The 16,871-nt window shown below is 38.6% G+C and overlaps 1 protein-coding gene and 1 long non-coding RNA gene across 4 annotated transcripts in view; one reads left to right on the top strand and one right to left on the bottom strand.

Moving 5' to 3' along the window:
• LOC134298894 (uncharacterized) overlaps positions 1-16,871 on the top strand; it is a 97,658-nt gene that overhangs the window by 14,517 nt on the left and 66,270 nt on the right. The window lies entirely within an intron of this gene.
• chst9 (carbohydrate sulfotransferase 9) overlaps positions 6,387-16,871 on the bottom strand; it is a 93,078-nt gene continuing 82,593 nt past the window's right edge. For both annotated transcript variants that reach the window (XM_008108617.3, XM_008108616.3), the window contains exon 4: positions 6,387-9,095. In XM_008108617.3, coding sequence (XP_008106824.1) covers positions 7,995-9,095 — 1,101 coding nt within the window. In that variant the 3' untranslated portion in view covers positions 6,387-7,994. The remainder of the gene's footprint in view (positions 9,096-16,871) is intronic.

Raw genomic sequence — 16,871 nt, 5'->3', positions numbered from 1 at the left:
AGCCAGCACTTTGAATTGTGCTTGGAAGCAGACTGGCAGCAGTGGAGCTGGCGAAACAGGGGTTTTTGTACCTGTACCTGTACTTGGATGGGAGACCACCAATCAATATCATGTGCTGTAAGCTATATTTCAAAGGAAGAAACTGCTAAAACCACCTATTGAATATTCCTTATCTATTAAAAATCCTGTGAAAGTCATGAAGTTGCCATAAGTTAACAAGTGACTTGAAGACATGCACATATAACACAGCTAAAGTGACAGAAAGGAGTGGTGCAGTGACAAAGACACAGAATTTCCAGATCTTGCTGTCTAGGCTATACTTTCTACTTTTCATTTAATATCCAGTATTATTTATAGTCAATATGCTTATGCCAAACACATGTCTGACAGTGGATAGATGGCTATGGAACCTCAAATGTTATGTAAAAACTGAGTGCTCTGATTTCTTTTACTCAGCCCCCATGGCAATAAATGTCCTCAAGCAGTAACAGTTGGAATGAGACCTATCCTGAACCAAGTTTGTATAGAATGTATTCAGGAATACACAAAAATACTTGTGAAAATCATTTGTTCATGTTCCATTGGTGTGAAATTGAAGAACTGGAGCCGCAACTAAGGAAACTGAGGGGGAATATTTTCCTCTTGATACTTGGAACTCCAGATTAGCTTTGAGGCCTCTTAATGCTGAAGATGAAAAAAGTACTGCTTGCTGTTCTAAAACAGCCCTTTGTAGTCTTCCAATAAATGGTAGAAGATTTAAATGAAAAAAACACACCACTTTCAGAGGTCTAAAAAACTACCTCAGTGTAAAGCAAAAGTATTGTTTTTGTGAATTCTTGTCATTGTTTGAGCTAGTGGGTTTGTGCCTGAGCCAAGATGCCGAGCCCAGGCACAGCAAATGTGAATAGAATAGAAAGTCCTACTAGTTTTCCATGACAAGTACCCAGTGTCCCTCTTTCGGTGCATCCACATAGCTCAGCAAGCAGTACAGACCTGGCAGAAAGAAAGCACTGAGCATTTAGTAGGCTTTACCCCAGGAGAGCTTGATTCCTTTGTCAAAGGGAAGGCTTGGAGAATAAAAGAGATGTACTGAAGAACTGCTCTCCACATTATGTTTCTGCATGTTCCTCTTAGGCCTGAAAACATTTGCATGGGAAATCTTTAGAGAAGAGTCTATTCATAAGATTGACTCATGTATGCTATGAATCAAAAACTGGGTTGGCAGAGTCTGTACGATTCAGCATTTGTTTCTGCTCTAGTGCATTCTTCTGAAAGTCCAATATGGCCTACATGGATATATCTATGGCAGAAAGTGATGTGGCTAGCAGCTGCTATTTTGACTCTCACAGTTAAATAAATCATGCTGCTGTTACCTCTAAGCAGACCTGTCATTATCACTGTTTTGCTCTAATGACTGCTTTGCTATGAATGGAGATATACAAAACATTTAACAATGTGCGCAGCATTTCATTACCTATGCCAAATGCCAGTTGTCTAGCTCAATATTTACCTACATAGCCTATATTTACCTAAATAAATTTGGGCAGTACCCAGCATCACATCATTTGTTCAAGTTTTCGCATTAACTAGGAACTCTGGGCATTTTTTCACAAAATAATATTTTACCTACAATTATAATGCACCAGAGCTTTGTTACATGCAAATACTTTGCTTAAAGTTACACAGCAACATGTGTTCTGTAGTCTTGTAGTTTATAAGTGTTATATGAATTCAGATGGGAAAAGGTACCAAATTCATTTGAACACATTTTACAGGAATTGAAAAAAAAAAACCATATTGAGGATATGCATTGTTTCCAAGCCCTCTACACAAAATTGTACTCCTAGCCAACAATGTGCTGCTACTCATTTTTCATTTTAAAAATTTGTTACCTTCTGAAAATAAACTCTACAAATGGTTTGGAGCAACTTAGTTAAGAGCAGATTTAAAGAAAAATTATAAAAGAACCTTATTTAGGAGTGGAACAATTTGATGTTGTTTGCTTCTTGGCTATAAAATAATTTGGGGAATTATTCTGTGCATAAATATATAAGGAGTCTTTGTTTGAGAATAATTTTATTTGTGTGCAAACTTTGGATATCTGCATACTATGTGAGTCTTTGTGTGTAGATTGCCAGGTTGTGCGCAGATCTTGCATAAATAATAGCCACTCCCAGGGGAGGTGTTGGTAAATTTTGCAGAATTTTGTGTATGTCCCCTCATCACCACCACATGACTATCTGGAAAGTGCAAAACATCTTTTGTGTATTTTTGTGCAGAATTATTTTGCAAAACACTTTGGAATGTGAGATCTGAACAGAAATATCCATTTTCTCTGCAATGGAGAGAAATACTTGAATATTCACGCCCCTATTTGCTTTGACAGATAGACTTTAGTAATTTTCATAAAAAAGAACATGTTTTTCCATATGTGGTAAGTGCATATGCAGCTTTTGCACTTTTCCCTCACGTCAAACACAATAACTGACGAAAAGCATTGTAGTATCTTTTATTGCTTTTTGCAATATGCAAATAGTAAATGACATGAAGGGTGGAGTCTCTCTTAGATTTTCTTATCAAGATTTCAATGTGACTTAATAATCAACATGCATTTGCCATTTTCCAATTCTGGAAAGTATTCTTTATTCATAATGTCCTTATTTTGGATTTTTTTAAAACTGAAGAAATAAGTCAGAGCTATTTAGACTACATAATATACTATTTATTAAGCAATAATTTAGCCAAAGTATCTATTACATTTATTTGGATAGCTTTTAAAATACAGTTTTGTTAAATTTTGGAATTGCAGTTTTATAAAGTAGATTACCATTGCCACTTGTTCACCCATTTCCTTATGTAGTAAACAAAGAGGCAGTAAAGATTTTATACCAAGTATACTCCAACTCCCATCTTTTAGACAGCTTTTGATTTCTGAGGTTTGAATAGTTGCGGTTTCTTACAGAGTCCATTATTACTAGATGTTCTCAGTCTCTGATACAAAACATTGCTATGCAGATCTGCACTACACTCAGTTGAGCTGGGAATTTGGAAGCTACTCTAACCTGCTGGCAACAAGTAGGAAACAAAGAAGAAGCTGAAAGGAGAAATTAGTAGACAAAGAGAACTACAAACCGGAGCTTAAGAAAGGGGACATGAAAAACATCCCTTCTGAGAACATGATGTTTTGTGAGCTGTTTTATTATTGTGAAGTCAGTGCCAAAACTGAATCTCCCGAACTTCCCCAAATATAACTTACTTCTGCACAAGAGGAGAAAAGAAAGATGTGAAACCTTGTTGGAAACCTTAAAACCCAATGCTTCAGTGAACAAAACAACCATTCATGTTCTAGATAACAGTGTTGGATTTTCTTCAGGCAGACATTACCATCAACATGTGTCCATAGTTGTCAGTAAGAATGAATCTCATCAGAGGAAGGATTCTGAATTCACGAGGGATTTTCAGATTGCTTCTATTGACTGAAAAGGTCCACTTTGTGAGATCTATGAAAGTTTCTTCTCAAATTCTTTTCAGACTAAGAAAACACATTTTTAAAATTGTATGATAATAATTCTAATTTAATAGAAGAAACTGTATATACTCATGTATAAGCCATGTACAAATCATCTCCTTCTCTAAGTAGAGTGGTGAAAAGTGAGAAGTTAGCACATCACAAGAGAACCAAAAGGAGGCACCAACCCCTCCTGCTCTTTCCACCATGGCACCACAAGTCATGGGTGGGAAATTGTGGCCGTGGTGGATCTTTAGTGTCTCCCCTAGAAAGAGAGCTGAAGGAGTAGAAGGAGTTGGTGCTTCTTTTAGGTTCTCTAAGGATAGATTAAGTTCTTGTCTTTCAGCATTCAGAGAAGGAGATGGTTCACACACACACATCTATCTATCTGTCTATTTATCTGAACCATAGCATTCTCTGATAAAGTGGTGAAAGGCCTTTTTGAATGTATGGGTAGAAAAATGGTGGTGCAGCAAAAAGAAGATAGCCCAAGGAAGTGCTGTGTAAGGTTATTCTTCTCTCATTGACTTATCCATGAATGATAGCAAAATCCATTATTTTGGTCATAAAATATGCCCTCAATTTATACATGTGATTGACTTATATGTGCATAGTAAAGGTAGATAAATGTTTTCCCCTGATATTAAGTCTAGCCGTGTCTGATTCTGGGGGTTGGTGCTCATCTCCATTTCTAAGTCGAAGAGCCGCCGTTGTCCATAGACACCTCCAAGGTCATGTGGCCGGCATGACTGCATGGAGCGCCATTATCTTCCCTCTGGAGCAGTACCTATTGATCTACTCACATTTGCATGTTTTTGAACTGCTAGGTTGGCAGAAGGTGAGGCTAACAGCGAGAGCTCACCCCGCTCCCCGGATTCGAACCACTGACCTTTCGGTCACCAAGTTCAGCAGTTGGCTGTCATATGTGGGGATAAGCAAGCATTAGAGTCTCATGAATGATCCTTTTCAAAGGGAACAAAAAAAATAACATCTTCGCAGAAGGGATTAGTAGGAAGCAAAACCTTTGAGCACATAGACAAAGGTTACAGGAGACTGTATGATAATATGTATGAAAAATAAGGACAGGCATTATCCAAATACCTCAGTAATCACTCTATACAAGCTTTGCTGCCTCTTTCAACCTGGGGCGGTTCAACCATTAGGCGAAGTAAGCGGTTTCTGAAGGCGCCATCCTCTAGGGGGCGCCGTTGAGGCACCTCCATCCAGGCGTGGCCTTCCTGCATCTGCAGCTGCAGCCTAGTCTCTGTGGTGGCTGGGCCACCATGGCAGTTAAAAGTGGCACTGAGGTGCCTTCACTTTAAAGCAAAGGCACAGAGTCACTTCTTTCAAGTGCTTCCCAAGCTTCAGTGGTGACCCAGGTGTTTTGGACTCCAGTTCCCACCAACCCCGAGCTTCAGCCAAAGCAGTGAGGCTGTTGGGAGTTGAAGTCTCCTCCCTGGGGGCGTGGCCTGAGGAGGCCACTCAAGTTTGGGCGTGGCGACTGCAGCTTGCTCCCAGTGCTGGCAAGGAATGGAGGGCGGCAGTGTGGAAAACAGGGTCCAGGGTGACAGGGGCGCCTATGGAGCGGCCAAGGCGGGCAGCCCCTTTGAACTGTGGCACTTCCTGCAGAAGCCCCAAGTCTTCACCTGACTCCTTAGCGCTGTAAGCCGGATGGGTGGGGGGTGGGGGGTTTGGGATGGGTGGGGGGTTTGGGAGGGGTTGAAGGAGCTCTCCGAGCGCTCCCAGGAGGGCTGAGGTGCGGCCTCCTGATTGGTTGCTTCAGATACCTGGGCTGGAGTGAGGGAGGAGAGAAGAAGTGGCTGGAACAGAGCTGATCTCGCGCTGCCCACTGCTGGACCCGTGCCTGGTCACTCTAGCATATCCCCACCTCTGCACCACAGAATTATTGCAGTTTCATACCACATACTTGTGGATTATCTGCCTTGATATTCTGGGTTATATGGCTGTGTGGAAGGACTCTCAGGGCTCTTCCACACAGCCATATCACCCGAATATCAAAGCAGAATAACCCACAATATCTGCTTTGAACTGAGTCCACACTGCCCTATATCCCAGTTCAATGTTTGGTGCTAAATTCGCAAATATAGTAATTCCTATATAACATTACCATGTATCAAACTGCTTTTTCTGTTGATTTGTTGTAAAGCATGATGTTTTGGTGCTTAATTTGTAAAATCATAATGTAATTTGATGTTTAATAGGCTTTTCCTTAATCCCTTCATATTATCCAACATATTCGCTTATCCAACGCTTTTTTTGTGATTGTTTTTTTTTTGGGGGGGGGGGACCAAAATTCTGTTCACTTACACTTGAAAATTACCTAGGGCCGGCCCTGCTTCCAACACAAGCCTCCCCTCTACATCAAACAGTTTAAATAAAAGAACAGAGCTTGGAAAAAAATGCTGTTCTTTTATTGTCTACGGATACTAGAAATCTAGGAGGTGGTCTGAAAAATTAATGTCTTCAAGTGCTACAAAAGACAAAACATGCATTTCTCCAAAACCGGTTGCCAGATTGCTTCTGAAGCTTTGCCTATATAACTAAATCACTTTTTTATATAAACAAGGACAGTATGTTGACAAGTTCTTGGCACAGGCATAAAAGGCAAAAGCAAACCATATCACCAACACATGCTTTCCTGAAGTTTTATGGTTTGCTAAAACATCTATTTAATGAAATGTGGAGGTCTTGATACATAAATGTTTGATGATATGACAATACAATTTGCTCAAGAATGACATCGCCCACACCAAGCTCTTTTCACTATGCACGGAAACATATATCAATACCTTGTTGAAGTTTTATTATCACTATAATTTATTAGAAATTTAGATTAACTTCGCAGTCTCTTTAAAAGTTATTTAAAAGAAGTTTTTATTGATGTTTTACTGGCAGAAAAATCCAGCTTCACAAAAGTTAGGAAACCCTTTATTCTCCCATTCCTGCTCTACTCTCTCCTTTCTCTTTTAACTAAACCCAACATTGTCTGTTTGTTCTGTTCAGTCAGGATAGTGGGGTTTGACTTTAGATACAAGGCTTGTAGGTATATCTTACTTTAAAATGTCCTTTAACCTTTCCCCAATCTCAGAGCCACAAATGTGGTTGGATCGCAATTCCCATCATCCCCAGTTTGCATGGTAGATAATAAAAAATGATGGGAGATGTTAGTCAATAACATCTGGGAACCCAAAGTGGGTAAAAACTAAAGAGTGCTAGCCATTGAATGTGTGTGTGTGTGTGTTGGTCCTTTGTATCCACAGATTCATTGTCTATAGATTCAAAGGCCCTTTGAAGGCAGCCATAAGGCTGAGTGGCCCTTGATGAGAATGATTTTGACATCCCTGCTTTAAAAGAAGCCATGAACTTTTTGAACAACTCCCAGAAACAAAATTTTAACTAGTGCAGTTCTAGCATGGCAAACGTGGTGTATGACCAAAGAATATGTTTCCTTCCTGCATTTTCTAGAGACACTGTGATCCAAAACTTTTATCCCAAGCTATGATCTTTTTAACAAAGGCAACAGTGGTTGTAAATAGCTGTGATTTTCTAATCCTACCTCAAAGCCAATTCCTCACCATTTACTTTCTAGTGAAAAACTGATAAATGAGTTCTCTCTAATGAGGCAAAGAACCACCTATTCTAATATAAATTTTGCTTCCGATCAACTTCCGATGTTCAAAAACATAACAGCTTTAAACCAGGGACAGATCAGTATTATTGCTAATGAACAAGTATGGCTATAAGCCAGCTAGGAGACATGTAGAAACTGGCTTTGGTACAATTATATCTAACTGAGTGAAGGGGCATGTAAGTTAATGGGGTTAACAGCAATTGATCCAACTTCTATGCATGTGCAAGTCCTGCTAGAAAAATGTCAACATCACTGATCAACTAGGAAGAGAAGTAGTTGTAGTAAAATGTGTTTTTTGTGCTACTAAAAACAACCCTGCTTGAATCAATTGCCAAATTTCTAATGGGCTTCCATGCACATGCAAGAGTTGGATTAGGGCCATTTCCTCATGCCTATTTGGAACAAATCCAGTACTTCCATCTTCACATATTATGGATGTTTAATATACAGTATACATTTTTTTTAAAAAAGAAAGCTTGCTTTTAACTGATATTCCCCAGAAGATTTAAAAATATATTCATGATACATGGCAGATGAACAAATGCAAATGAGGGCATGCTATTTTGAAGGTTTCTGAATCATTATGATATAAATGCTTCATTTAAAGACATTCACATTAGATCTGTAGATCCTAAGGTTAACTAATATAAAAGTGTTTTTCCTCCCAGACATTTCAGTGCAATTAATTCTTCTCCTCTGTGATTCTATAACATGTGCTAGTTGGTGTCACTTCAGCTTATGAAAACATCAGTGAATCAAAACATTGCCATTTAAGAAGCTACATGTTTTCTACTCACAAGCTAAATGCTAAAATTGCTTAAGCATTCAGCCAAGTCAAGGCTCTGTATATGGCACAGTATAGTTAAACATCAGATAGTCCAGATAGTAGAAATTATATGTCTGCTGCCTCTCTCTGTTAGGTATCTCCTCTAAGTACTTTCTCACAACTTCTGGGTTTGTTCTTCTGTCGGTGGAATGTCTGTCTTTGAAATTAGGAAATGTTAACTCTTCTGGTGCACCTATCAGTCTCAAAAAATAATTAGCATCTTCTTCCAGTGTTTCAAATTTGCCAATGAAATCATAGCTGATAATGCAAGGATAGCAAAGTTTGTTGATCTGCTCCCAGTGAGTGTCCATACCTACTGGTCGATGGGAGTCTAATAAGTATTGGATAAACTCTTTAAACCTGACTCCAGAACCTGTTTTCAGTGCCTCTCTGTCTGCATTGGGTCTGTACTTCTGAATAATTGCTTTGCCAAAGACAGGGTGGTAGTAGCTGTTTGGATGCTCAAATTTATCTCTAAATGCAGACACTAACCTTTCCATGGGATCCCGTACAAATATAACTTTGGTGTATGTCTTTAAACGCATGTGTATGCCTTTCAGATCATAGCTGTCCAGTTTCTTCAGATGCTTTCCATAGTGCACAGCATCATGGGTAATATTAGCTGCTGATTTCGCAAGGCCACTAAGAACCATCAGAACCCTTTTCCAGTTGGAGCAGCCTGCCTTAGGGACTTCACAGTACAGGAGTTTGTGTTGTTCTTCCACATAGATTCTGGACACCATGCGCACAAGATGAGTCCGGGGTCTGTGTTCACTAACATATTTTTTGCAGAAATCATACAGAAAAGACCTGCGTCTCTCTTGCATCTCATTTGTGGCTTTCCAGCTATCATCTCTGATGAAATTCTTGTTGAGAGGATGCATGACTGATGGTAAATTTGCTTGCTTGAATTGTTTAAGCAGAAATTTAATATTCTGTGGCTCTTCAGATAATCTGGTGGTCAATAAGTCTTTGATCTGTAGGAGAGGGCCACCATCTCCCTGATAATGCCCATTCTTAGCAAGAGCTTTACTTGGCTTGTCAGGATTCCCAGCAGCGATCCAATTTCTTGTTCTTGCAGTTTTCACTGTGGAACAGAATTTGAAGTCCTGTAAAAAATATAAGAAGTTTAGCATTTCTTTATAGAAGCCAGTTTCTCAGAAAGTAAGAAGGGAACAAAGTGTGAAAGTATTGTGTATTATATTGTCTTGCTTCAAATAAAAAACAGCAAAATTTGTCTGGCATATGAAAGGTCAACTCCAACCTGTATTGTTATATCATTTTATATTTATATCCTGCCCTACATTCAAAGATCACAGAATAGTATACAATGGAACCAGTTTCAAACAGTTGGGAACACTGAAAGTAATTTGAGCTTAAAACATATTAAACCATTTTACAAGTTCAAACAAGATAGTTTTAAACCAATTGCAACATTTGAGGCAATTTAAAGCCATTCAGATTTGGATGAAATCATTTAGACATAGAAGGCTTTAGTAAAAAGACATGTTTTTTTTCCTTGGGAGGACACCAACTGCACCTCAAAGGTGAGATATTCCACAAATGGCCCAAACTCTTGGAAAATTCATATTCTACTTGACTTGAAAGATCAAGCTAAATTTAATGATATTACCCCTGAATTGTAGCTAAGGAGCCTTAAAATAATAAAGGTATCTAATGAACTAGACCTAGGATGAATCTACACTGCAGAATTAAGGAGGTTTGGCAACACTTTAACTTTAATGGCTCAATGCAATAGAGCCTTGGAAGTTATAGATTTATAAGGCCATTAGTCTCCTCTGTCAAAGAGTAATGGTGCCTCATCAAACTACAACTCCCAACCTTGATATACATACTTGGCTTTATAGTTGAGTGGATAGTAGTAAGTAATCTGAGAGAATATATGTTACCATAGAGCTGTTCGATAATTATAATCGCCCCTGTTAAGGTAATGACAAATATTTGTACTTCTTGCATTTGAAATGTCTGAAAGGAGACAAATAGCTGCTGAATTTGACGATGAACAAGGGATCTTTTAATACAAATATTAACAGTACTCCAACAAAGCAAAAAAAAACAAATCTCAAACTGGCTGGCAAAGCAGCAAGAATATTAAATTACTATATTCCTAATTTGAAAGGTTTGAATGATATTATATTCAGGGATTGACCACTGCCATGCTCTCCAACTGGAATATGGGTGGCCAAGCAGTAACAGAGAGTGGCGAAGATGGCACAAGCTATTCTTGAGAAAGGACATATGCATTGGCTGCAGCAGTTTACCTTTGCTGAGCCAGTGGAAAGCAGAAGATTCTACCTCTCGTATCTGCCATGTCAAATAAATTGAAGGCAAATTAATTTTGCCCTTTGGACTAAGTTGCAGCAAATGAAGTGAGATGAGGACAGAGAAGGAAAGTGATAGGGGGAGGGAAAAACTGGGATATTGGAAAGCTTAAAAAATGGGAAAGCAGAAGATTAATTGGTCCTGTCTCTGCCACACTGAGAGAGTAGGAGGACATGACCACTTATATTTGGGGGATTCTGGGGCCTAGATACCAATAAATAACCTTTCCAATCTCTAAATATAATATAGAATATAATGCTGCATTAAACTACTATCTAGTATCTTTGAACAAGGGAAATGAAGATATATAAAAAGCCAAGAGAGTTATTATCCAGGAATAATTTAATTTATGTAAGCCAGGACCCCTGACTGAAGCTCAAAGTTATCCCTAAGGGTATTGCGTAGAGGTAACCGAAAGTGACCAAAGGACTTCTAAAGCAGTTACCTGAGTAGGAAAGGATGTACTTGCAGCAAACAGATGTTGAACTACTATGACAGGAGTGACTTTTTTTTGCTAAAACAAGATCAGCTAAGCTTCTCACAAGCGCCTCAGGTAGCTCTCCCCAGGTTCATCTGACAAACACAGCAGGAGTGCCTTGAAATCGCTCCCCTCCCAGCTCCCAGGGAGAAATCATCAGTCAAGAAGAGGGCAGCACTCAGTAGACGAGGAGAGCAAAAGAAAAGGATGTTGCAAAGTAAGGATTACATTATGCTAAGCAGTCTTTCTGATATTTTGTTCCATAGTTTCTATACTTAATTTTTCTATAGTGCAAACATTAATGATGGAACAGGCATACCTTGTTTAGCAAGCCTGGCAGTGAGCTCCCTTTTTGTAGAATTATAGTACTGGAAGAGACCAGAAAAGCTATCCACTCCAACCCCTGCCATGTAGGAATATACAATTAAAGCACTTGGCCATCCAATCTCTGTTTAAAACTTCCAGAGAAGGAAACTCCAGAACACACTGAGACAGTGGTTTCTACAGTCAAATAGCTCTAATTGTCAGGAAACTTTTCTTAATGTTTAGATGGGGATCTCTTTTCCTTCAGTTTGAATCCATTGCTCTATAGGTCTTTAAAGTAGCAGAAAACAAGTCTGCTCCATCTTCAATATGACATCCTTTCAAATATTTAAACAAAGGATGTTCATGTCTCCTAACCTTCTTTGTCCTTCTCATCTGTTTAGCTGGATGTCTTTTACCGTGTTTCCCCAAAAATAAGACAGTGTCTTATATTAAATTTTGCTCCCAAAGATGCGCTAGGTCTTATTTTCAGGGGATGTCTTATTTTTCCATGAGGAAGAATTCACATTTATTGTTGAACAAAAAAAAATAACATTTATTATATACTATACAGTAGTTCTCATCACAAACCAGCGTAACCAGATGAACTGTGAATCCTATCAAAAATTTCTTGTTACTACCATTATTTCCATGTACAACACTCAATGGTATGTACATTTACCAATACTGTGTGCTCTGGTGTTCTGTTCGGCAGGCATGCTTCCAAACAAAACCTTTGCTAGGTCTTACTTTCAGGGGAGGTCTTATATTTAGCTATCCAGAAAAACCTTTACTAGGTCTTATTTTCTGAGGATGTCTTATTTTTGGGGAAACAGGGTAGTACAGTGCTCTCAGCCTGGGGTTCACAGATGTTTTTGGCCTATAACTCACAGAAATCCCAGCCAGTTAACCAGCTGTTAGGATTTCTGGGAGTTGAAGGTCAAAAACATCTGGGGACCTCAGGTTGAGAACCACTGGTTTAGTAGCATTGGCCTTGAAAGGAAGTTGGCAAAATAGTGACTTTCAGTGCTGGGTTGCAGCATTGTGTCAGCGGTAATAAAGCTTGAGCTGAGAGAGAATGGGATTCTATGCTAATTGTGTGCATCTGCCTACAACAGGCAAGGTAAAAAAAAAACCCACCTGTCTCAAGAAGCCTTTACTGTGCATATGGACAAAGCGAAAATAGGCTATCGTGCTAACTATGCCCAATATGTTAAAAAAAGATCTTCAAGTTTGGCATCAAAACAGAAAGCATATGAAAAGTAGAGTAGAATATGTTTTATTCCAGCACATAATTTTATACTTTGTGATGTTTTGATGTTTTAATTTAATATGTTTATGGCCGCTTTTGTTTTTGTACTACGATTTGTTGATTTGTGTTGCTTTGGTTGTTGATTATTATTATATATGTTGCATTTTTGTTGTAAGCCACCCCGAGTCCCTTTTGGGAGAGGGGGTGGGATACAATATTTTTAAAATAATAATAATAATAATAATAATAATAATAATAATAATAATAATAATAATTGTGCGGTTTTCTGGCATTGTATATTTTTGCCGCTTCTGTGACTGTTCATTTGGGTTTTGATGATTCCGTAGCCCACTTGTCGATGGATGTCCAGAATCAGCAGCATCCACCGCGGTCCTTTTTATCCTGGGCGACGACCGAGCCAGTATAGACTTCGTTTGGGTTTGATTCTCCATAATGCTAATGGGTTAGGTGCTCTTGGTTGTGCTCCTCAGCTGAGGCCTCTCTGGCTTGGTTGGACCTGCCGGTAGTTACACTACCGCCAGCACAGCCCTCAGTCATCATTGGAGCAGCTAAGCCCCCCCACCACGTCAAGGTGGCACCTGCGGGGGGGAAGAAGAACATGCCCTGGCAGAATATGTCAAGCAAAGTGAAGAACCTGCTTTGATTGAAGTCAAAAATCAGAAACTCCTCAAAACACAGCAGACAAAAAACCAGTACAAGAAAACCGCACTACAAACTAGAGCTGACAGCTGGCACAACAAAACACTGCATGGAAAGTTCCTTGACAAAATTGAAGGAAAAGCTGATAAGGAGAAGACCTGGCTCTGGCTCACGAATGGGACCCTGAGGAAGGAGACAGAAGGCCTGATCCTTGCAGCCCAGGAGCAAGCCATCAGAACAAATGCAATTAAGGCCAAGATTGAAAAATCAGCTGATGACCCAAAATGCAGACTGTGCAAGGAAACCGACGAAACCATTGATCATATCCTCAGCTGCTGTAAGAAAATCGCACAGACAGACTACAAACAGAGGCACAACTATGTGGCCCAAATGATTCATTGGAACTTATGCCTCAAGTACCACCTCCCAGCAGCAAAGAACTGGTGGGATCACAAACCTGCAAAAGTATTGGAAAATGAACATGCAAAGATACTGTGGGACTTCCGAATCCAGACTGACAAAGTTCTGGAACACAACACACCAGACATCACAGTTGTGGAAAAGAACAAGGTTTGGATCATTGATGTTGCCATCCCAGGTGACAGTCGCATAGATGAAAAACAACAGGAAAAACTCAGCCGCTATCAGGACCTCAAGATTGAACTTCAAAGACTCTGGCAGAAACCAGTACAGGTGGTCCCGGTGGTGATGGGCACACTGGGTGCTGTGCCAAAAGATCTCAGCTGGCATTTGGAAACAATAGACATTGACAAAATCACCATCTGCCAACTGCAAAAGGCCACCCTACTGGGATCTGCACGCATCATCAGAAAATACATCACACAGTCCTAGACACTTGGGAAGTGTTCGACTTGTGGTTTTGCGAAACGAAATCCAGCATATCTATCTTGTTTGCTGTGCCATACAACATCGTTGTGTTGATAATAATAATAATAATAATAATAATAATAATAATAATAATAATGTCTTATTATTATAGAGCAGTGGTTTTCAACCTGTGGGTCCCCAGATGTTTTGGCTTTCAACTCCCAGAAACCCTAACAGCTGGTAAACTGGCTGGGATTTCTGGGAGTTGCAGGCCAAAAGACCTGGGTACCCACAGGTTGAGAACCACTGTTATAGAGGCTGGTGAAAGAAAAGGTCATCATAGGATGCATTTTGGAAGAAGCCTTAAAGAGGCTCCCAGAAAGTTCATCATGATTCTGATTACTAATGCACATTTTACCTGATCTTGTTTGATTTCAGTGTGCAAATTATTAGTTTTGAATAGAACAAATGAATTGCTCTTCCTATTTGTGACATAAGAAGCTATCCATATTATTTTCCCATTATTGCTGATTCTGACATCCATTTTTTATTATAAATATAATGCTCAGAAACACATATATTTGGTTAACTGTATTAAGGGGAAATGGGAAGAGCTCATTGGTACTGACAAGCAACACCAGACACTTGTTTCTTAGGTATACTCATAAGTTCATGATCCAGTCCTGCTTGAAAATGCTTGGAAGGGATATGGGAGAGAGAAGATCACAGCATAGGAATTTGCGTGCACAGGTGAGTTATAAAGACCATAGCATTCAATGTACAAATACCAAAAGAGGAGCTGGGGACACTTTATTAAACCACTGCTGGACAAGTCACTAGTACCTGCTCAGACCACAAGCTGCTATAGGGTAGATTATTAACTACATCAAAAGTGGGAATCATGTTGTCCTCCAGATGTCATTGGATGGCAATTTTTAATATTGTTTTATTGTTTTATGTAGTTACTATGTTTTTAATTGATTGTTCTGTGTTTTAACTTGTGTTAAAACCCTGAGTCCCTTTGGGGAGATGGAGGCAGGATACAAAAATAAAGTCATTATTAAAGTTATTAATATGCCCTGTCATTGGCGAGGCCAGCTGGAGTTCATGGAAGTTGGGGCCCAACAACATCTGGAAAGCCAAATAATTCTCACCTCTGGCTATGCACTCGGCATCTCTCCAGCAATCTTAAGCTGAGAATCCCCCTTATGCACATCTTGAGAATATGTATATCTTGAGAATATGGTGTTTTGTGAGACATTAAATAACACTAACTTTGAAAATCTATTATGTACGGGTATTTATAATTCGGGAGAATCAGAAAATTAATGGTGTAACCCTATAATGTCTATACAGAAATACTCTCCACTCAGTTCAGTGGGCTTCACTTACAGGCAAGTGGGTATAAGGCTGCAGCCTCAGCATAACTTTTAATGTTTCGTAAATTGTATAAGGTTCAGAGGAAGTTTTGCTCAAGACATTTCAATTGACAATAGACCTGCTGGCGTGTTGGTTATATTTTTAATTATTAAATGATGAGCAAATTGCTGAATTTGCCATTCAAAATAAAGGACAATTAAAATTGTATGACTGTTCATATTACTGCTTTCTAATGCCTCTTATTTTGTTCTTTTTAAATTGGTTAATTAACCACAGTGTTAATTAGCAATATCTCTAGACTTAGATTGCCCCGCATGCTGCAATTATGCTTTATGCTTCTGTATTATCATCAGATTGTAGGTCAGTCAGAGATGTTTTTATTGCTTTATTTTTGGAAATTGTAAGTGCATTGATGGATGATTATGATGATGATACAATGACATACTGGCATTCGTTAATATAACTATTTCCCCATTACAAGATGCTATTTTCTTTTAGGGGCAAGAAGTTCTGTGTGAGTGCTGTTTTTGAAAACTCACTGATGTTGCAAGTACTCAGCAGCTACTAATATTCATGTATAGCAGAGTTCAGCTCTGTTAAATGCCTTGTCTTATCCAATCTATTTATGAGTAGGAAAAAAGAAAAAACGATCAAAATGCACTTTTTTGGCATTTTCAAAGAAATGTAAGAAGAGTGTTACCTGTGTTGTCGAAGGCTTTCATGGTTGGAATCACTGACTTGTCGTGAGTTTTCTGAACTGTATGGCCATGTATGGACATACAGCCCGGAAAAGTCACAGTAACCAAAGAGTGTTCCCCTTTGTTCATTGACAGAAATAAATTTCTAGAGTTATACGTACTTATGCAATAAATAATGACAGCAGTTAGAGCACTGCTCAAACCTGAAAATGATCCATAGCAGCAATGATGGAAGAACCAATTGTAAAGGTGACTGAGTTAGCTCAAGTGTCAAATTTATATGGGTTTTGAAAGATAAAACAATTGAAAAATGTTTCAATGACTGGAAACTATATGTGGACCTTTTGAGCACTCAGAAACTGAATGTAATAAGATGTGGCTGTATTAGTAATTCTATTAGGTATTTTAGTTGGATCTGAAGTGGCGGAACAATATACTCTTTTGATTTTTACTTTTTTCCCCATTACGGTTTGGATTGTGAGGGGTCAGAGTTTTTTAATGTGTTGTTGTTACCATTCTAGTTAGTGACTGTTTGGTGGTTTAGTCTAGGGATTTGATAGTTTCTTTTAGCTCTTGTTAAGTTTAGTCCTAGTTTAGTTGTAACTTTAGTTGTGTCTGTCTGTCTGTCTGTCTATCTCTTTTGCTTTTTCTTTATTTTGAATGTGAATTATACTGTTTCCATTAAATTAAATTTTCAAAATAATAATAATAATAATAATCATTTAATTACTTATTAATCGCCCTCCATCCAAGATGCTCTAGGCGATTTACAAGCAAAATTATAAAGGATAAAAATACATACATACAAATATTGATAAAATTAACATAGATCAAAATTTTATCAATATTTTTATCAAAATAATGACACAGTAAACACTTTGATACCTATTTACATTGATGCAAGCAAGAGCCCTTTGGTTCCATTTTAAAACTTCCAGCATAA

This window comes from Anolis carolinensis, chromosome 4, assembly GCF_035594765.1.
Source record: "Anolis carolinensis isolate JA03-04 chromosome 4, rAnoCar3.1.pri, whole genome shotgun sequence".
NCBI classification, from domain to species: domain Eukaryota; kingdom Metazoa; phylum Chordata; class Lepidosauria; order Squamata; family Dactyloidae; genus Anolis; species Anolis carolinensis.
The sequence above is the reverse complement of the archived record's forward strand: the minus strand, read 5'-3'. Positions and strand labels throughout refer to the sequence as shown.